General features: G+C 39.3%; 1 protein-coding gene across 2 annotated transcripts in view; it reads right to left on the bottom strand.

Moving 5' to 3' along the window:
* Positions 1-858: 858 nt before the first annotated feature.
* The window catches only part of LOC113051900 (teashirt homolog 3-like), a 44,046-nt gene continuing 21,970 nt past the window's right edge, over positions 859-22,934 (bottom strand). The window contains exons 3-4 of one of the 2 annotated variants that reach the window (XM_026216067.1): positions 19,730-19,857; positions 859-5,212 (exon numbers count right to left, since the gene is read on the bottom strand). In XM_026216067.1, coding sequence (XP_026071852.1) covers positions 1,824-5,126 — 3,303 coding nt within the window. In that variant the 5' untranslated portion in view covers positions 5,127-5,212; positions 19,730-19,857 and the 3' untranslated portion in view covers positions 859-1,823. The remainder of the gene's footprint in view (positions 5,213-19,729; positions 19,858-22,934) is intronic. The other variant, XM_026216066.1, reaches the window with a different exon arrangement.

The following is a 22,934-nucleotide window of genomic DNA, read 5'->3' as shown; positions in this document are numbered from 1 at the left end:
CAATATTTTTCAGACCAGTAGCAGAAGTCTATGCTACTGCACACACACACACACGCACAAACACACATACACACGAACGCACGCACGCACACACACACACACACACACACACACACACACACACACACACACACACCACCACCTGGTGGATTTTAATATGCACATACCTGTCAAGAGATCCGGTGGTCTACCCCTATTGCCATACAAACGTTTATTTACACTTGTCGACCGCTATTTAACTGACAGCAGTTCTCTTTAATCTGCTCATCTCTTATTCCCCGGTGCCCGACAGACTTGTGAGCCATGACACATCAAGTTATTGCTAAAAACCAAAACAATTTCAATTTAATGCTGCAGTAGAAAAAGGTTATATGAAGTCATATAATGTGTTCTTCATTATCAACAACAACAATAATAAAAAATAAACAAAAGAAGCATGGCACAGAATGCATAACAGTGCCTGTGCTGTTAACATGCCAATATTTTACATATAAGATTTCCATTCACTGGCAGCTCTCAGTTACTTTACTAAATTAACTGCCAAAACATAACAGAACTGTCAATTGGAGGTAAGGTAACCATGGTTACCATTCATATTCCCCAAAATGATAAAGCTGAATTGTGGCTTTATGGAGGAATAATTAGACAGAACAACAAAATAAAAGATATCAATCGAAAGGCATTCTACAATGTGAAACAACAACCAAGAGTGTTTATAAATAAAAAGATGACATTGTGGAATTCCTCCTTACATTATAAAGTAGCATTTTTTTTTTTTAAGTGAAATGATGGGAAAAAGTACTGTCAATACGTTTAACCCTTTGAGCACAAGGTGGAAATAAAACTTTAGGGTGATTTTTGTTCTTCTCATTTTCATATCTTCTGATTAAATAATATATTTATAAAACTATTGTGCAAAACAATTTCATTAATGTCTTCATATATTGTGCACCAGTAGATAGTCATACTCATCTTAAATTAAAAAATATAAAATGATGCATAATTTAGACAGAAATTAGTTTACGTTTTTTGTTTGTTTGTTTATTTACATATTTTTACACTGACCTGAATTCATAAAGGCCCCTGATTTGAGCAAACTAAAAACTGCTATTTTGGATTCACATATATTTCTTCACTGCAAGCTGTGTAAGGGGTGATCTATCAGACAATGCAATTTTTAGTGGATAGCTAAAATACCCTTGAATTTAACCCACTCAAATACATGTAAACTTGGTGATATCAAATCTCTTAATTTCTCTCTTTTTATGCATATATATTTTTTAGTTAAGTTTTTGGAGGTGGGGGGTGGGGGGGTTGTAAATATAGAAACATTAAGGCGTACTCAGAGGGTTAAATTATTCTGCTGATACCAGCATACTTAGGTCACATAAAAAAGGGGGGTGTAAAAATAAGAGAGAAGTAAAGAGAGAGATAAAGAAAAGCTCAGATTTAGTTAACAAATATTGAACTAAACCAGTTCAATAATGCATGCAGCTTATTGCATCTCAAGGATGCAAAATAATAATAATAAAAAAAAGAAAAATCAATTTACACAACTTTCAAATACATACAACTTCATTTTAAGTATTTTTATTTACCTTCATATTTTACCAGTGACCTCTTCACTCAGCACTGCACAGTTAGAAAATCATTTGTTATAATTGTCTTTGTTTTTCATTGTGAAATAAAAAAGCAGAAAAGTAATGTCTCTAGGGCCAAATAAGTGTTCCCCAGAGAAAAACTCCAAATGCTGTGCCAAAACTAAACAGTAGTTTGCTGTGAAGTTAGTTCTTCATTAATTACTTTCCTGTCCTTGGCCATCGCTAAGGTCTCTCAAGTTCACTAACATACATAAGATGGTCCTCAGGGGATTTACCATGGGTCTTACTAAGATGGAGCTTGACAGCGTGCTTGCTGGCAAAAGTCCGGTTACACAGTTTACACTGATATGAGGTGCCATTTGCCTCCTCATCTGGGGAAGGGGAGGGGGAATGTGAGTGAGGGCTGGGGTTGGGGATTGAATGTGCTTGGGTTGAAAGCAGTTTCTCACAAAGCCCCTTGTTATGGCGTGAGATCTGGGTAACAAGATGCTCTCCAGACAACTTAGCCAGGTCCCTAAGCCGAAAGCCCAGATGTGACTCAAGATGGCTGATGTAGGTAGAGGGGGAACGAATCTGTGATGCACAGTCACTGCAGAAGAAGACAGGGTGGCCAGAGTCTAGATTTTTCAAGAACTTTGTGCCACCTGTCCGCCTCAGCTGGTATTTGACGTTGGCCAGCCAGTGGCTGATGGTTGTCATTGAGAGGCCAGTGAAGCGGGAAATATGCATGCGCTCCTGTGGACTAAGGTCTGACATAATGTACTTGCCATCACCTGTTTGCCGCAAACTGGAGGCAAACTGTGCCTGCAAGATAAGTAGATGCTGAGGATTCCAGTTGGACTGCCGACCCTTTCGTTTCTGAGCGGGAGAGATCTCCTCTGCTTCCTCTGCCGTCGATCCGTCTATATCTGAGCGCTCTGAAAGACTCGTTGGCGTGGAGGACTTGGAAGCATGATTCTCTGTGAGGTTGCGTAGCATATCTGAGATGTCGGACAGGGCATTTTCGCGCAGAGGCGAGCTGGACATGAAGGAAGCCACAGCAGATGAGGCTTTTGCCATGGTGATGGCTGATGATGGTGAAATTGAGGTGGGAGTGGAGGTAGAGGACAGGGCAGCAGATCCCAGGGAGTTGCTCTTATCGCTCTTGCCTTTGGTCAGGTCAATAGGCTGGTCATTGTTGACGTGGTAGAAGTAACGGTCTAGATGATCGTTGTTTTTTTTGGTCTGAGATGGAGTGGAGGCAGCTATAGCTGCCTTTTCTGCCAGGCTGTTGCTCATCTTGAAGAGCATGCTCATGGGGTCAAGGGATGGCAGGGCAGGTTTGGCAGCTTTTCCTAGGTGAACATTCATGACGGACTGAAGCGCACTTAAAGGGTTGACAAATGGCTGCTCTGGAGGATGGTCGGTTATAATTGCAGTGCTGCTGCATAAGTTAGACACAGGGGTTTTGACAACATGGTCAGTACCATTCTCCGGAAACTCTTTTGTAAGCGCATCACCATTTGAATCTTTGTGAGTGTTTCCACCCCCATTAGTCTCAGGGGTTTTGGCTCCTCTTCTTTCCTTTGGGGACTCCGCTCTGGCAGATTCCCCTGCATCGCTACTGCAAGGGGAGGGTGTAGTACGTCTAAGTGGGGAAGATCTAGCTCCAGGATCCCTCATCTTCTCCTCTACTTTGGCCACTTTTTCTGTGACTTTTTTGACTAGCTCCTCCATGGCGTGGAAGTTGTTTTTGGGCAAAGGGGATGTTTGGCAACTAGGTGGAGAAATTAGAGGCTGGCTTTTGATAGAAGACAGGATCTCTTCTCCTGAAAACATATATTTCAGAGGAGAACTTTTCCCTGAGCTGCGCAGGGACAGTTTCATAATGTTTGGAAGCTGGTAGGCCGCGTGAATACTGGGGTAGCCTCCCCAGCTGGGTGTGCCATTCTGTGCTTTGTTAATGGCAGATGTTACTGTATTCTCGAGAGACTTGAGAATGTCAAACCCCCCCTTAGGGTTTTCTTCAAGATCTTCCTCTGTCAAATATGGATATTTTGATGAGACTTCAAACTTCTCGTCTGTCTCACTGTCTGTTGCCTTCTTGTCTTTGCTATCATTTATCTCCTTGGTACATTCCACTTCCTTCTCCTCCTTTTTAATCTCCATGGGTGTGATGGCAGGGGAGATACAAGGGGGAGGAGGTGCAGGTGGTGGTGGGGAAAATGCGGTGGCAGCCAGTGGCACTGACTGTACCTTTTCTTCATTAGTAGTCATGGTGTTAGGAGCCGTTGTGGACATTGACTCCATGATAGGTTTGCCTTTCTTGATGGCAGAATTAGTAACCTTGATGAAGTGTCCTGTGACCATCATATGGGCTGTCAGCTCCTGTAGTGTGTCATGTGAGCTTCCACACTCCATGCACTTCAGAATCTGGGATTTCCGTGACTCAAACTGCCATGCATAACTAGCACCATTCTGGTGTCCATACCGATTGTTAGATGTGATGTAGGGATTGGGGGTCTTTTGAAGAAAGTCATTGGGGTCAGACAAAGAAGGCTTGGGGGTGCCACCATTGGAATCTGGTGAGCTGGGGAATTCTAGTTCAATGGGGGCTCTTTTACGAGCTGAAGAGATAATCTTGGCTGCCACAGGAGTTACTGGTTCCTTAAGAGGCACTTTTTGGTAGTGTTTTGTCTTTATCATGTGAACACTAAGGTCCTGCAGTGACTCAAATGAATGGCCACAGTACATGCACTTAAGAACTTTCTGGGCATCCTCTTTTCCTTCCATCTCCATCAGGGAACGCTTGCGAGGCTTCGACCAGCGCTTGGTACCTTCACTGTCTGTCTCATGGTTATCATCTCTGTAATGGCCCGTCTCATTCATGTGCACAGTGAGCTCAACCAAAGTGTCATAGGCAGCACTGCAGTCTTTGCAGCGGAACTTGCTTGCACCAGTGAAGATGGAACCATAGAGTTTGGTGCTCTGCCGATAAAGCTGTACAGTACTGAAGAGGTTTGGCTCAGATGCTGGGTGCAGCAGTCTACTCTGGTTCTGTGAAACATTATGCAAGGTCTTAGCCACTGCTGTCTGGTGCCAGTCGTAACCACCACTACCACAGCTACTGCTGCTGCTGCTACTGCTGCTGCTACTACTGTGACTACGTGGGGGCTTTTCTGCTGTTTGCTGAGGCATATTCAAATTCAGCGATGACCAGTAAGAGTTGGTCAGGAAGCTAGTGTAGATAGCTTTCATCTGCTCCAGGCTGTCTGGGCCTAAAGTTGTTGTCTCCTCACTGCTTGGCGTGGCTGTTGTCGTCATCATCACAGATGAAGTTGATGAAAGAGATGTGAGGGGCTCCTTGGCTGAAATATCTTCTTCATTCTTTACTGAGGCACTCTCAAAGTCTGACATGCGGTCACTGGACTCACTCAGGTGTGATTCGCTGTCCATTTCATGGCTAGAGAAATCCGCCGGTGGAGAATCATGGAAGCCTTGCCTGTCTTTAAGGAGTAAGTCCTTGTCCTGGCACACATACTTCATTGCAGGTTCCTCCTCCACAGCTGAATCCTCTCCTTCAACATCTTCATCTAGTAAGGCAGCCTCCTTTAGCTCCTCTGGCACATATGCTGCAGGTAAAACAGAGATAAAAAAAAAAACACGTTGTTACATTGTCCAGTGATGAAGATTTGACACATTGCATTCCTACAATGCTTTGCATGGTGTATAGACAGCTGATAGAAATATCAGGCATCAGTGTTTTTTTTTTTTTTTTTCAGCAGTAAAAAAAAAAAAAACATTCAAAATTTGTTTATAATATAAAGTGTTGCAGTAATTCCTTCTCTGCTTTCCAACTGTATTACATTGACACATGGAATGAAGTTATGGTTCTCTCCTCCTTTGTTCTGAAAAAAAAAAAAAAATGGCAGGGGGTGGGGGTATAAAATAACAGAAAAAAATTACTCTTCAAACCGAAGTTGCCACCTTATTTTTCTCAAGAGGCAACAGCTTGAAATTAAAACTAAATGTGAAATTAATGAAGCACATTCTGGAGGTGGCATTCGTTTCTGAAGTAATAAATTACTTGTATCAACCTCAGAGACAGCAGTTCTTGTCTGTCAATTAATGTGTCTTACGCTGCTTCAGCAGCCCATAATGCATTCCCAAACAGACACACTCGCCATTTAAATTAAGAAAGCATTCCCACTCATTACCCAGCAAAGGCTTGCCTGCTTGTGAATAAAAATTATTGTATGTACATTTCCGACACAAAAATCCCTGCACCAAACACATTTGTGTCAATTATGAAAGATTAGACAGTTATAATTTACAGTAGTGCTCGACCGATATATCGCCAATGCCGATTTTTCAAATATCGATATCGCCCATTAAGTTTTTCTGCTTTGCCGATGGGTCTGCACCGGATTGGTAGGTTAGTGTGAATTGAATGCTTTATACTTTAAATGTGATTTCAAATTATGCTGTGCTTTATGCATTCACCCACTGTCACATTTATGTCATTTTCACTGTGTGCTATATGTAAAATGAGTGTTACCTTGGCTTTATTTGAAAAATATGATTCCCAATGCACACAAACTTCCCAGAATAATGAGTGCCCTGTTGGTTACTTATTTGTGAACAATACTTAATCTACAGTGTACTTATGTTTATTTTACAATTTTTTTTAATCCAATGTCAAATGTAGAGTTGGGGTACTCGAACTTGGACTCGGACTCGAGTCCGGACTCGAGTCCAATTTTGAATGAACTCGGACTTGTCACGCACTCTGGTGAATTTGTACTCGGACTTGACACGGACTTTAACATTTTGGACTCGTAAAATATTCCGAGTACAGTCGAGTCCGCGTCACGTGTAACAATAAAACCAGCATAAAATTGAAATGATAAATTAATGAATGTCTCCCCTTCTGTCATTTTACCGCACCACACCCTGCTTGCAGACGAAAACGCACACGCACCACTCACTGGATATCAATGTGGATTAGTGATGGGAAGTTCGATTCTTTTCCGCGAACCGGTTCTTTCGGACGGTTTGATTCAATAAACCGTTTGAAAAAAAAAAAAAACAGTTCACCGGATACATAATCCATTGCGATGTATTTGTTATTAAATGAACTTACGTTTCGTCAGATTGCCCTTCATTCAAGCCCTCGGTTTACCCGCACTCATTACATTAACACAAAATCAGTTCAGAATCAATCACCAAAAGAATCAGTTCGGTTCAGACGCGCTGTGAGTCATTCGGCTTCATGCTGAATCACGAATGCGCAGTATCATCAGCTCCTCGGTTCTCGAATCGGACGCGTCCGAAAGAAACGGTTTTCGGTTCAGTTTACTGATGATCTGAAAACTGATACAACCGGTTCTTGACTCGAGAACGAGAATCGCTCAAAACCCGGGTAGGAAAATCTGACAGGGTAGGATAAAATGTCAGGACACCTGCACATGCTGCAGTTCAGTATCATCAGCTGCTCTACTCGTGTTCATGTTCTGTTTACTACAAACTCAGTTTGTGAATCTGTCGTCATTAACTATAAATACAGTACAGATATTTCATAAATCATCCCTTATTCATATTAAACATGTCTTTAGAGTCTTAATTATTGTCTAACTTCCCTGAAAACCCCTTTGGCCCATACATAATCTACAATATACAGATTAGAAACATGTAGCCCCTATCTTAAAAAAGAAAACGTATATATATATATATATATATATATATATATATATATATATATATATTTTATATATATATATATATATATATATATATATATATATATATATAGTTTTATCACACTTTCCGATGTTTAACAAAATACTTGAAAAATTACACGCATGCGCAGTATCATCAGTTCGTCGGTTCTCAAATCGGACGCCTCCGAAAGAAACGGTTTTCGGTTCAGTGTACTGGTGATCCGAAAACCGATGCAACCGAGTACCAAAGACAGCAGCAGCAACCAACAGATGCTGCACAGCTCAGCATTGCAGGATTTGCAAGACCAGAACTGACCAAACAAGCAGTGCAACTTTATGATGCAAGTTCTTCAAGACAACAAGAAATTCATAATGTCATCATTAAGGATCTCCTCATTGGCTGCACTTTACCTCTGTCAAATGTGGGGGAGAGGCATTAAATAACTGAAATGTCATCTTTAACTGGAGGACAATATAGTGTGATACAATAATAAAATGGGTTCATTTGTATTTTCATGCACTTGTAATACAATAAAACCTTTGAAAACTTTTTTGAAAGGAAACTAGTTCTGTTGACATAAAATAAAAATGTTCAATGGCAATGACTAGATGTAACAGTTGTATTTTTTTTATTACATTTTTATATTGCCATTGGCTTAATGGGTTGAAAGGTTAAAATATTAATGTAAAAATGTACAATACCAATTTATAATCTTTTTTAATTTAATTACTTTCTGGACTCGGGCGGACTCGACTCGGACTCGGCCTTTAAGAACTCGGACTTGAGTCCAACTCGGCCCCTTTTGGACTCGGACTCGGACTTGGACTCGATGTTTGTGGACTTGGTCTTGACTCGTACTCGACAAAGGTGGACTCGGACCCAACTCTAGTCAAATGATTTCAAATTTCTTATATATATAAATATCGGCATTGGCAAACCGATATCGGCCGACCCCTAATTTAAAATTTAGCCTGGAGAATGCAAACGCTCATGAAAAACATGTTTGAGCTAGCCTGAAGAAATAAGCAACCAAAATATATTATTTTTAACTTCCAGTAGAAGTCATGCAAAAAGAGAAAGGCAGAAAGAGAGAAAGAGACACAGATACATGTAATGCATTGAAATAATTATTTGCATTCCTGACTGTGTCAGTTAATCATGCTTTTGAACAGGTATGTAAACAATGGTGGGAGAGGACATCCATTGGATACACTGGTTTTCTGTGAACACATTCTATCATGTCTAAATACCACAAACGTCAAACTACTTATGCAACAACTTCAACACACAGAATATTAATTTAATTCTAAATACAATATGTCAATTTGTATGCAAGGAACATTCCAGGATTTCCTCAACGAAGACTGTAAAGAATTAGAATTTTATGAATTTGTATCAGCCCCAATCTTTTTAAGTTAGAGATTTAATTTTAGCTTAACAAAACAGCACTGGTGTGATGCAACAATAATGGCTGTGGAAATACAACAAAGAAAAAAGAATGCCATCAACACGAGGACAGTCATTTTGTAGCCCTTGGCAGAATGATGCCAAGGGACTGACAAAGGTGCAGAACCCTTTTTAGTTTGCAGTTGTAATGTGCATGCATCATGGCTTCAGGCATTACGTGCTGTTTCAATAAACTCATTGAATTTCCTTTTTTATGGAGTCAAATTATCTCTTATAATTAATTTACAATCGACTAATTATTAATTGTTAGTATGTTTATCAACATTATTAATTAACAGATTGCATATAAATTAATTAATAAAAGAGTGTGATAGAATGTAGCTATTTTATTTTCAAAATTTTGTATGTATTAGTTGTCCACTGATATTATTATTATTATTATTTTTTTTGACAGCTGATGCCAATATCTTGGAAAGCAGGGGACCGATAGCCGATACAAAGCCAATATATATATATATATATATATATATATATATATATATATATATATATATATATATATATATATATATATATATATTTATATGTTTTTTTATTTTTTATTAATATCTAAGAAATTTTACATAATTTGATAATGGATTAAAAAATGCATTTGTAAAATAAACATACTTACACTTTAGATGACACAGTATTTTTCACAAATAAATAAATATTTAATAAACATATAATTAAAAAGGAAGTAATTTACTACTTAAGTAATTTACGTATAAGTTTGGCACAGATATATTTTCACTCGCCGAACACTCTCTGACTGAGTGCTTCAGATTTTCACTCTCTGTCATACAATTGATCTGTGATATTTCCCAGTTCATCTCAATGGACACGCAGCACACTTGTGTTTGTGTATTTGGCGTACCTTAAACTCTAGTGTGAAGGTGCACGACTCGTGTCCCTTTCTCTCACATCCATGAAGTGGGCGGAACTAATGCACAAATCTCATTGGCTGGTGCTCACTTATTATCGTTCCTGTTTTGATTTCAGCAAATTAGTTCCCGCAAACAGCCACAATCTGATTAATATTCATAAATCCAGCAGCTCATTCATCCTTAGTGTATTTTTTACTGTTCTTATTAGTAGAATTATATATATATATATATATATATATATATATATATATATATATATATATATATATATATATATATATATATATATCAGTGCTTTAAGTGGGCTGGTACACACCGGTACTCAGTACCACCACTTCCAAATATAGCTCTTGAGCGTACCGGAACACTCATTTGGACATCTGTTTTCATGGAGGTTTTAATCCTGCGCTGCCGCTTTTCAGAGTGCCCTTCACAGTGCAAGCTTCCTATTTCATCCTACCGAGAGAACAGACTACATTACCCATACACCCTTGAGTTTTACAAGTGAAAAGGGCATGCTTCGCTTTTGCCGTTGTCAGTGTCAACAACTCAACGTGGCCGGAGAGGGTGTGTGAAATGCGTACACTCGGCTCGTTAAAAATACAAATACAGTGAACAACACTTAATATGCTCTCCTGGTTCCAGACTCTGAGTACTAAAAGAACACGTCCAGAATAAGATATCTCGCTGGCTGACACCCCACCAAGCCAGAATGATATCTCTGCAGGTCAGATGCAAGCTAACGAAGTAATGCAGTAGCTCTTTCTAAGGGTATTTTTTCAAAACCCTTTTTAAGGTGAACCGCGGTCCCAGCGTGTGCCGAACCGTGTGAGGTGAACCAAACGGTTCTGTTTTTTTTCAGCAAACCGTGCCACCCCTAATATATATATATGATTATTAGACAGACTTTTATATGTATTAGACAGAACTGTTAACAACGACAGTAAACAAGAGGGAGAGTGTGAGCACTGTTTGCACTCAGGCGCTGCTGCTCTCAGTGCCCGGAACGCTGTCGAAATAAGTCCCGTCTTGAACACATCGGCCAAGCAGGAAAACTTATTCGGCGATATATGGGATATATTCGGCGATATATTGGTCGACCACTATGCTGTATGTGTGTAAGAATGTTAGTTTTAAGCTGAAATTAAGGGGGCAAAATTAAGCAACTACCGATGTCTCAAAACAAAGAAAAAAAGACAATTCAAGAGAGATTTTTTACAGCATTATTATTAGGATCCATCTTCTCACACACATCACAGCCAGTCTGTGAAATCAAATCGCCCCCTACACAAATCACAACCAACTGTGATCGTGCAGCACACACAAACTCACATGCACACGCTCACACACCAGTGTTAATTTCGTTGACTAAATATTTTCGTCATTATTTTCGTCACGAATATATTTTTGCCGACGAAAACGAAACGAAAACTAAAATAGAAGGCACTGATGGAGACTAAAACTATGACTAAATTGATTGACATTATCGTCAACGAATAAAGGACGAGACGAAAATAGACTGTGACGAAAATCAAATCAGCAGACGGCAGAGATGCGAGGAATGAGCAAAAGAACCGGCAAAACAGAACAGACTGCATGAGAGAAGAGAACCAATCAGAGCCTGACTTATTGAGACGTGAAGCGAAGGTTTTCAGTTTTTATGAGCTCCCGGGAAGTCGGCATTCGAAGAGGTGATAGGGACTTTAAGCAACAGCCTCTGGTGGAACGGCAACGTTCTGGCGTTGTATTGCGCCTGCGCGAATTTAACTGCTACTTTGTGACGTTCTAATTTAACGGTCTACTACGGGAGAACAGCTGATTTGCCGGAGTCGCTACAACGTGAGAGGTTAGGTAAATAAATGTTATGTTTTTAGACTTATTTACATCATACAATATTAAAAACTCCTCTTCTGACAAAAGATTGTCATTTAACGCCAAAAGCAATCCTTCTCTTGCTTTTTTAAATTATATATTTTTTTGGATCTCAATAAATGAATTAATGCTGCGTTGCGCTGTTCTGTTTTACCGTTGCTTAGTGACTTTTACGTTCTTGGCTACAGCGGTGTGACGGCAAACTTCCGGTCGCTGTAGCCGTTCCATTCGCAGCTGTTGCTTAAAGTCCCTACTGTCTAAAAGAGCGACAAAATGTCCACAGCTCACTTCACGTTTGACGACGAACAAAACAAAACAAAGTGTAAAGCACGCAGAGCGCTCATTCGTGGCAAGAACACAACCAATTTGAAAAGACATTTACAGACGAGCCACCCGGACATTTTCTCAAATGTAATTTTACAACGATGTTCTTTTGTTTATTGAGCTAAGCAAAATTGGAATAGTGCAGTGCGTAGATGTTGTAGCATTAAATATTACGAACTGAAAAGTACTGTAAAATAGCCCCTTCTTCAAGTTAGATGCGAGCACAATACTAATACGTAATATCATGATAAATACATTTGATTAATACTAATGTTTAGTATATTTTATAATGTTCTACTTGTTGACAATATCACAAATATTTCTATATTAGTCATGTGAAACATGAATGTTCACATCCTATCATTATACATACAAATCTAGCAATATTGTAGTATTTAAAACATACAATATTGCTAGAAAAATGAATACCTTATAAAATCTTGTTACTTTTTTTATCCACCTAGCTGCCAACTTATTAAATATTTACTTTAAATGTATGCACTTATTGTTCAGCTCAGCTGTAAGCTTTAAGGTCCTGGACCTAACTTTATTTTTCTTTTATTGATGGTCAATTGGCAGCTAGTTATTGTTTACATTATCATGACAGTGTTTGTTGCTGCATGAAAGCTTTTGAATCGAAATAAAGACACAGTTGTGTTGAAATAAAGTTGAATTTGTGTTTTATATATTTTGTTTAAGTTTGTTTCCTATACCAGCTGTAAAAAATTGTCTAGTAAATCTGTTATTGATTTTAGTCTTATTTTAGTCGACTAAAATACCAAGCAATTTTAGTCGACTAAAATACCAAGCAATTTTAGTCGACTAAAATAAGACTAAAATTAAAACAAATCAGATGACTAAAACTTGACTAAAACTAAAAAGAATTATAGTCAAAAGACTAAGACTAAAACTAAATTAAAATTTCGTGTCAAAATTAACACTGTCACACACAGCCATCTGTTCTGAATCAGCCAAAACGACAGCTGTTTAAGAGAACAATGCCTTCGTTCAGGAAGCAGTAAGAAGCCGAGCTTTACATCAAGGCCAAATAGCAATGTAAAAACCTGGTTCCTTCAAATTCATACACTTTAAACCTGTTCACAATGACTACAACACACACACACACACAAGGTGGAGTTTTTAGCATGACATTTTTAGTTCCTGCTAAACCACTACATGTAAAATGTAAGGTCAACCTTGAACATAATTACACAAAATGATTAGTTGGTAATTAAAGTTAAAAGGAAGGTGAGGGTGCCAAATGGGCAAAAAACTAAAGAGTGAGCGAGCAAGAGAGAGAGAGAGAGAGAGAGAGAGAGAGAGAGAGAGAGAGAGAGAGAGAGAGAGAGAGAGAGAGAATAAATGTAAAATAAATTTGTCAATACATTGTAACAACTGTCATGCCAATAAAGCACGTATTGAATTAAATTGTGAGAGATAGAACATTTGCTCTTCACTTCAGGTACAAGCAAACCTGTCTCACTGTAACCTTGATCTAAACTTGAGTGTATGGAGAACACAGAGTAAGTATTGCCAGCGAGTAGGCGTATACCCTACAGCAAATCTAAGGGAGATGTGTGTACATGTTTCTTTGTACGTGTGTTTTGTTCAAAATTCATTTTCCGACACCAAACACAGGATTAGCACTGCTTGACAACACAACAATCGCTCATAACCCCCAATGTAACCTGAGAGGGGTGGAGAAAGACGAGAAGAAAGCAGGGGCAGGGGCTAACAAGACAGATATCCGACAATCTGCAACACACATTTACACGTACCAAGTGTTGGTTCATGTCCTGTCTGTATTCCAGGTTCCCAAGCCCCCAATGCATCTAGAATCTGTGTGTTCTGGCTGGGAACAATATTGAGATTTCATCCCTGGACCTTCTGAAACCAGTGCGCCAGTCCAGTTCTACCCACCACACAGGTGCTGTTTTAATTAGAAAACAGAATGCTTGGATCCAAGACTGGTAGGGTGGGGGTAAAATGAGAACGACCTCCCAATGATTTGGCATTAGCTTGGAAGAAGAGCTTGATCTAATTTACACTCAGACATCCGGGGAGATAACCAGCAGAGAATGCTGTTTTCTAAGCAGTGGAGAGCGTAACCTTACAGACTTAGACTGGGGTATTAGAGCACAGACCATCTTCAAATATATCAGGGTATGTAGAAATCTAAATGCAGATCACAGTGATAAATCTAATCCTCAAGCCCTTTCATCAAGCAAACACGACTGAATGTTAACTAAGTTATGCAAGTACAACTAAACCATTTGTTATTATATTATTTGAATGATTGCAAGAACTAAGGTGCACTTTTTAATAAAAAATGCGGCTGTCAATCACAAGTCAAAATGACTGAATATATATAAATAACATATACATAATGATAAACTAAGTGATAAATTAAATGTACAAAAGCATGAAGTTGCATAAAAAAGCTATTGTATATAAAGTCACTAAAATTGTATCCACTGACAAAGCTAAATTTCTAAAATATTTGACTAATGAAAATAAATAAATAAATAAAAACCTGATATAAGGTATATGATGTTGAAAATTATCATAATATTGTGTCAGATGTGTGTATGGAAAGTTTAGAGTTGGACATATTATTTCATTATTACAACTGTTAAACAGTTAATTTTTTTATTGATATTGTGATTCCTTTTTAAAGGATTTGACATTTAAAAATGCATATAAGCAAAGAACAGCACACATTTCTCAGCCTTCAGCTGTCATGTATTTTTGGTGTGTGTTTCTTCATATACAGTACGTGGACAATGTAGAACTATATACCGTACATGTGAACCAAGTTAACACCCCTCAAGCTGCTGCCATTTGTTCTTGTTTGCAATCGGTCTCACTTACACAGACAGCAGTGGTAGCCGGTAGCCCTGTCCAATACTTCTGGGTGTGCAGATGAGCTGAAGAGAGTGAAAGAGTAAGTAGTTGGTAATTAAAGCTGCTATATATAGCCCCTAAAGCCCACATTTATAATGGGAGGTATCTCTCTCTAATATGCCACTATCTGCAATGTGATATCATTAGGAGGAAAATGGTTTGTAGCCTTAAGCAGACAGGCTGTCTGTGTGCGGCTGGAGAATATGAGATAGCACCAATCCCCTTTTCTTCTCCTCTTTCCTCTCATTCTATGCCCTTACTCCTTTCCTCACGTCCTCTCCATCTCTCCTCGGCTATCAAGACTTGCTTTAATTAAGTTAATTGAATTTGAGATCAATAATGCTTAATTATTGCAATCTGACATGCACAGACAAATTGGTGGGGAGGCCAGACATGTATGTACGAATGTGTAAGTTAAAGGAAATGTGTCCGTATGTGTTTGTCTAGCACCGGGGTGGGCAAGAGGGCACAACTGGACAGCGGAGGCAGAGAGAGAAGGATGGACGAAGCAGACAGGCGTGCCATCGATTCCAGAGAGACGCCCCATCGACCAGGACCACTGACTGATGGAGGCCCTGCTCCAAGGCTAGCTGGAGAGAAGGAGAGAGCGCTCACTGAGACCACTTTCGCCAGCCTGACCTGCCCTGCCTACAGACGGGACATTGAGATGGATTGGATGGATGGAGGAGCATTACGCGGAAAGCAAACAAGAAAGAAAATGATCGAGACAGATTAGAGGGTTCTACCTATGGAACCATTTATGTTTTGTTTATTGAATGCATGTAAGTTACCAAGTGATGGTTACCATGGCTATAACTGTGACAAGTTTTGTTTCCATGCATTGTCTCTGCAGCCAGATGAAGAAATTTTAATTCATGAAAACATTAAAGGAATATTCTGGGTTATTTATAACTTGAATGTCTATGGACAGCATCTGTGGCATCTGGCTTATACTGCCAGTGCACTATAAGCATTTTGTGTTCGTTTAAATCATTGTCTGCAGTAACTAACAGCATGCCACAGATTTAGTACACACACACTTCAAATATAAATAATATTCTTAAAATATTCCAAAATTTAGGACGTGATTTGATTTTATCTATCAATAACTGATTGAATTGTGAAAAGCTTGTTACACACTGTAATGGAGCTAGACTGAATGATAGTTTGACAGATATCAATGATGTCAGCGAAAACAGAAAGTCAAAGTGTGCCGTGTACCATGAATCATTCCCAATAAAACCAAAAATATTAAATTATTTCTGGTCCATTTTATTGATTTCAGGATCAGCTACTCTGCTATGAAAAACCCTAAACAAAAAGAATATCACAGGTAGCCTACTTAAAATCTTTAAACATACTCTCATCTTTTGTTATAATAATGTAAAAATATGAGGTGGTGCAAGAGTGTGAGAGAGAAAGAGAGAGCGAGAGAAAGAACAAGCTGGTGTGGATTAAAGCAAAGAAACGCTGGCAGAACTGAGAGAGAGAGAGCTGGTAAACACAGACGCTAGCACGGCTAATCGCCCGCTCATGCCACTCAGCAGGAGTGCCCCTGACAGTGTGTGTATGTGTGTGTGTGTGTATGTTTACACACCCCCACTCTCCCCCACTGCATGTGCACAGCAACCGGTAACCACGCTGGAGAACAGAACTTCCCCCTGCTGCCATAGCACCTCCACTGGAGTTAACACTCCTACACGACATCAAGATTCGACAGCCTCCAACACACACATGAGCGCTCAGTCATACAAATGATCCTGTGTGCAGCACAATAACGTGCAAACAAAAAGTGGATTTAAATTCAAGAGCAGGCTTGGTGCTGAAGCAGGCGTTTAGAAACCCCTTGCTAAGGAAACGTAGAGGGGGTCTTCAGCCTCTAATGAGCGTTTTAGCACTGCTTATTTCTAAAATAAAAGTAACTGCTCAACTGAAATATTGTTTATTCATCGACTTCAATGATGTATCGCTCTGTGACCTAATACAGTTCTGTTGACAAAATTGTTCTGGAGCCGCATCCTCCCGAGACATCCCAAATAAAAACCTTACATGTGCTTTTTGGATCTAGTCCTTCATATATTTGAACTAAGAGTTTAAAACAGCACAGCATGGATGTTCTCAGGAGTAAAAACACATTCCACCTCTTTCAAAATGTTATTAGGCTCTAATGAACAGCAATGTCTGGCCTGAATGTCCCAAACGATTCTAGCCAACACTTCTTCTGAAGGTTTGACCATATTTGCTCCTAAGAAGGATCACATAATGAGGCCATCTGTCCTACCAGACGACCATTCCCACGTCCTCTACTTAAATAGACACGAGACAAATACTTTTCTGAAAAAAAAAAAATGTAATAATAATAAATAAATAAATATTCTAGTATTAGACACACACCAGAAAGTGAATACATTGATCAATATAATTTTTTTTAATACATTTTACGTAAAAAAATAAAATAAAATAATAATAATATTAATTCATATCACTAGCTAGGACTTCAAATTACAATGTGCTGCAACAAATTGCAGTGAGTACCATGCTCTGTTAAAAAGAGACGGTCCTTTTATGAAAGAAATATCTAGATAAGATTTGAATACTAATCATCGCTCAGCTATTCTGTACAGGACTATCTGTAGAACTAAAAGTGTGTGGATTGAATATACTGTCATTCCTGATTTTTACCGTGAATTAAGTTATATTTTTAGAAATCTGATTATGCACTAAAGCGTTACTTTCTGTTCTGTCCCTGAGGTACTACGATTCAAAAGTTTGGGGTCAGTCAGATTTTTTAAATATTTTTGAAAGAAGTCTCTCATGATCACTAAGGATGCATTTAATATTCAAAACTCCAAAAAAAAAAAAAAAATCAGCAGCCATTACAAAATAAAAATAACAATAACAATAATAATAATAATATTAATATAACCAAGCCAAGCTTGTGTAACTACAATTGACTCCATCACTAATATGATCTGTATTTCAGTATGTCACATTGGAAATCAGCAGAGACTGAGGCTGCCGTTTGAACAATGAGCGAATGTTCTCGAGGACAGACAGAAATCTGTGACTACAGCGGGATGAATGAACTTACAGCTCACCTGTGCAGCCTTTTATTTTTCTTGACTCGTTTTTAATAGTTTATTAAAATTGTATTGATCACAAAGCATGTCTAAAAATGTGACAAATTCCATGACATTCTGTGTTAAACTGTGAATTCCATTTGTATGACTGGATTCCGTGATTCTGTCCACGTTTTCCGCATCACTGAAATCATAGGGCCCTAAAAATTGGGCCCAGATATGAACTGTAGCTAGTTAATAATCAGTCTAGTGTGTGTGTGTGTGTGTGGCTCTGTTGTCTGAATCAGCTCTCAAACAGACACCATAAACAATTATAAAGGAGGGGGAAGATGATCTCCAGCAAATGATCCACCCGCCTGCCTTTCTTATTCAGATGCGCTCCACTCACATTCCTAAAGTACGGGGCAACCAGAGGTCAGACACATCTACACAAACACTGGGAAATCCCAAGAGGCTGAAAGAGAGTGGGAGAGAAGGAGGGGTGATTGTCTTCGAATGAGTTTACATGTGTGCCTTACTGAGATACGCTCAGTTTTGCTTGGTGACTTGTGGTGTTCCTTTTCCTCTTTTAGTAATCCCTCCCATAACGTGTCTTTCCCTCCCTCTCTCTCTTCCCCCTGTCCCACTCAGAATCACAGGAGTGTGTCAGTCTCCTATTAGAGAGGGATGCTGGGTAATGGGAGAGAACAGATCTGCCTTGCTGTGATCCCCAGGGCCTCACTCAGCTTGGCTACCACACACACATTAAACGTATATTAACACCACAATCTAAACATGGTTATATATGTGCACAAAGAAGAAAAATATGTAAAAAAAAAAAAAAAAAAAAAGACAAATATGGAAAACCAATGCATTTTCTAAATCGACTAGACAGTGGCATCCCCGAATGACTAGTTGGCTAGACAGTTCGCCAAAAAAAGAACATTCTGTAATATTTTACTTTCTTCTGTGAAAAAAAAATATTTGAAGAAAAGTCTCTACACCAGTCAATGGTAACCGAAATGGTATATATATATATATTTTAAGTTCAACAGAAGGAAGTAAGTCACAGAGGTTGGGAACAACATGACGGTTAGTGATTGATGAAAACATTTTCATTTTTGCTTGAACTATCCTTTTAAGCAACATGTTTTCAGAGGGCGTTTACATAATACATGTACTTGCCTTTTTAATAGTTTGACTATTTTTAATTTGACATGCCATGACAGGACGCTCAGCACAAGACATGACGCATGGCCAAAGACTATTCCTTATAAAGAATATCCCGATGTAAATGGCAACGCACGGTTAGCGTCTGGACGTAAGACGCAATATGCGTCATTTCCGATTCTACTTCCTGTATCCAAAGACTCAAAAGACCAAGATTCCTTGCGAATAGAACATGCGCAGAACACACATTTTGATGGGGATATGCCGAAACGCGTTTACAAGACCAAATATTCGGGTTAGAAAAGGGGTACCCCAGGTATAATATCCCGGTTTTTAAAAACTTTTTTTAAAAAGGTTTTTGCCGGTGTTTACATGGCCGTGCGCGACCGGGTTATTGCTAATATCCCGGTTTTGAACGGGTTATTGGCTGCATGTAAACGTAGTCACTGAGTTTCTCCCATGTACACAAGCCCTGAACTTGGCAGATACGTTAGGCAGCAAAATAACAGGCATTTTCCATCCCATAATGCAGAGTGTTAGCCAGTGGCAGTCTACTGATTTAGGTACTATGTCGAGACGTCAATCTGAAGGCCTTGGGAGAGAGAGAGAGAGAGAACCTGAAGGAAGGGGGTGTAAATACACAGAGAGAATAGGCCTGCAAAGCAAAGACGAGTGAGAAAGAGAGCGTGAGATGCTCCTAATGGGAGACATGCAGTCATCTAGTCGCTGGCTCTCTCCATTCAGCTTGTCACTGGGTATCCATTACCTGCCACTCTCCTCTGATCTCTTTGGACAGCTCTGATCAAAAGATGTCATTTGACCTACTCGCCCGCTTGTGCCGGCCCGCTGGGGTACGTGGTCTTTGAGTGCGGGGCAGGGAGGGGGCTGCCTCTCCTGTAAATAAAACGACATCATCGCTTCAGCGTCCCGTCATGTTCTCTGGACGATTATGATAATAGTGGATCTGTCAGCATGTAAACGGACAGGGCAGCGGTGGCGCTAATGCGCAGGATATAACCTCTCTGTCTCCGCCGCTTTAGTTCCTGCTCCTCTCCTTATTGTGTCGACTTTTCCCTCGCTCTCATTGGATGGCACCTGAGAACCAAGCCCTACTTGTTGAGGATGTCAGGGTTAATCTGTGAGCATGAGCTTTCAAATAGAAAGAGATCTGCCTTATTCTGATTTGGAGGCAGACAGGGCAGAGGGTGTAGATGAGCTGGGAGGGGACTGATTGGCTATGATATTGCTCATGTTCAAGAGTCCGCAATCGGGCAGACGTGAAAACAGACACATAATCTAAACAAGACCAGACATAGAAACAACACACCGGTGCACGGACACATCATAGAAGATGAAGACAATTACACACAATGCCACACGAGAAGACACACACACACACACACGCGATTAGCCTCTGTGGAGGCAGGACGGTAAGAGGCAGGCGAACAAGCAAGAAAAACGGCACACAATAAAGCGAGAAAACAACACTGCTCCGAGGCAATTTAGACTGCAAAACACAAACCATTAAGTTTGTGCATTATCTTTTAATTTAATCTGGAATGATTTATAATCCATCTCGCAAGGCTTCAACCATATCCAATTATTCTCTGTGCCTTGATTGACAACAAAGGTGATTTATTAAGCTAATAAAAAGTGATGTGCACCCAGCCCCCCCTCCTTCCCCCTTCGACACCCCCACCCCCCTGTGAAAACAGCCATCGAGAGACTCTCTGCTTACACCGTGTAGCCGATTTCAGCCGCACCGCCCTTGGTCTGTGGCTGTGGTCAGGTTTATCGTTCTGGAGCTGTAGTTAGAAAACTGATCAGAGATCTGTTTTACCCCAAGACAAAACATGAACAGCTTCATTTTTTTTTATATATATATATATCCAAAGAAATAGACTAGTGCAGTACCGCTCTCCAACTACTGATGCATGAAAGGGAAAATTAACAGTAGTTTGATTCTTGCGAAGTTAACACACTATTTGTTTATCCCCGTTGACCAGAAAGTTGCAGAAATGCATATTCAGAGGAAGTGAAGGATGCTCTCTTGAGTTTCGACAGAGAAAAATGACATTTCGTCTTGGGTTTGTTCATTCTGAGTATGTATGTGTCATCTTGTCACAGCTGCTTTGGGCTAATGTTCTGCTCTGGATATTTTTTGTGATTATTAATGAAAAGCAGAGGACAGGAATGATGCTTTTCTGCAGGAGGCTCGTAAATAATATTAAAACTGTGCCAACAACAGGCCCGGCCACCTAATGAGCATTTAACCCTGTGAGTCACATATGCCTTGTTTTAATTTTAGGCCTATATGAGGGCAGATGTGTGTTTGTGTGTGTGTGTGTGTGTGTGTGTGTGTGTGTGTGTGGAACCAGAGCAAAGAACCCATACAACACGTTCCACAATTTTTCACTGAACATAAAAGATGTGGCTTTAGGGTACAGTATAGTTCATGTGCAGACTTTACAGTATATCGTCACGTGAACTGTCGATCGCACATGTGTGTGTGGGGGGGTGCACGTGTTCTGAATGGCTCATAAACCACAGGAGGACACATTAATGTCCACAATGTTCAGCCTGCCCTGGTAAACACACAACCCCCTCAACTAATGATGCAATAAGAAAACAAGCCATCGCAGCCCCTCCGCAGAGACACACACACACACACACACACCCGACAACAGATTTAAGATCTTAATATCACATACTTTATAAGGGTGGGGAAATATGTTGGTGGTCTACCAGAGAAGTATTTAATTTCATTTTCATTAAATTCTCAGAAATATCAGAGAATAGCCAGAGAACAACAACAGAAACCCGGAGATAAGATACAGAACGCTGAATCGATGACTTATAATATTGTAAATAGCACATTTCTACAGCATGTGTGAAAGTGAGGCTTGAAACTGTATGAGGGGCCGTACAAGCCATAATTCATTCTGGCACTCTCACACACATACATTCTCCATTCACATACATATATTCTTGCTTTCACACACATACATTCTCCATTCACATACATATATTCTTGCTTTTACACACATACATTCTCCATTCACATACATATATTCTTGCTTTCACACACATACATTCTCCATTCACATACATATATTCTGGCTTTCACACACATGCATTCTCCATTCACATACATATATTCTTGCTTTAACACACTTACATTCTCCTTACACATACATATATTCTTGCTTTCACACACTTACATTCTCCTTACACATACATACATTTCTACTCTCTCTCACGCACATACATTCTCCTTTCACATACATATATTTCTACTCTCACACACATACATTTTCCTTTCACATACATACATTTCTACTCTTTCTCACACACATACATTCTTCTTTCACATACATTTACTTCTATCTTTTTTGGTATCCATTACTTCCTGTTTAAGCAGGAAGTCATTTTCAGACCAGGAAATACATGTGCAAGACCTGATCAGCTCTTCCTCACAATTTTTACAGTTATGCTATTCAAAGTCATCCTTTTTTTCTTTTCAAGTACATATTTTAAGTTTTTAACTTGAGCATATCATTATGCAACCTATGTGTTTTACCAGATCTGTGTACAAGTGTTAAGACACTTATTTTGATTGTATTAACAGGACTTAATGCTAAATAAGTTTTCTACTGGTCCGGTTTGGCCAGTGGTTTAATTTTTACTTGCCCTGGAAAAATGTTCACAGGACTTGCCACAATCAGTCAATCAATCAATCAATAAGACTTATTTAATTGTTGACTGTAACATTGTATTGTAATAAATAATAACCATTTTGCACAAATAGGAACAATAGTTCAAAGATAAAACTAAAATAAACCATTCTTTTTCAGGCCTAACTATTCCCGTTAAGGATGCACTGATTGGGATTTTATTTATTTTACAATCAAATGAGCCGATTCCCATTCCCATTGCCAATTTATTTTGTTCTTATTATTTTTCTCTCTTTA

Source organism: Carassius auratus, chromosome 32 (genome assembly GCF_003368295.1).
Source record: "Carassius auratus strain Wakin chromosome 32, ASM336829v1, whole genome shotgun sequence".
In the NCBI taxonomy this organism is placed as follows: domain Eukaryota; kingdom Metazoa; phylum Chordata; class Actinopteri; order Cypriniformes; family Cyprinidae; genus Carassius; species Carassius auratus.
Note: the sequence above shows the minus strand (reverse complement) of the source record. Positions and strands in the feature narration are given on the sequence as shown.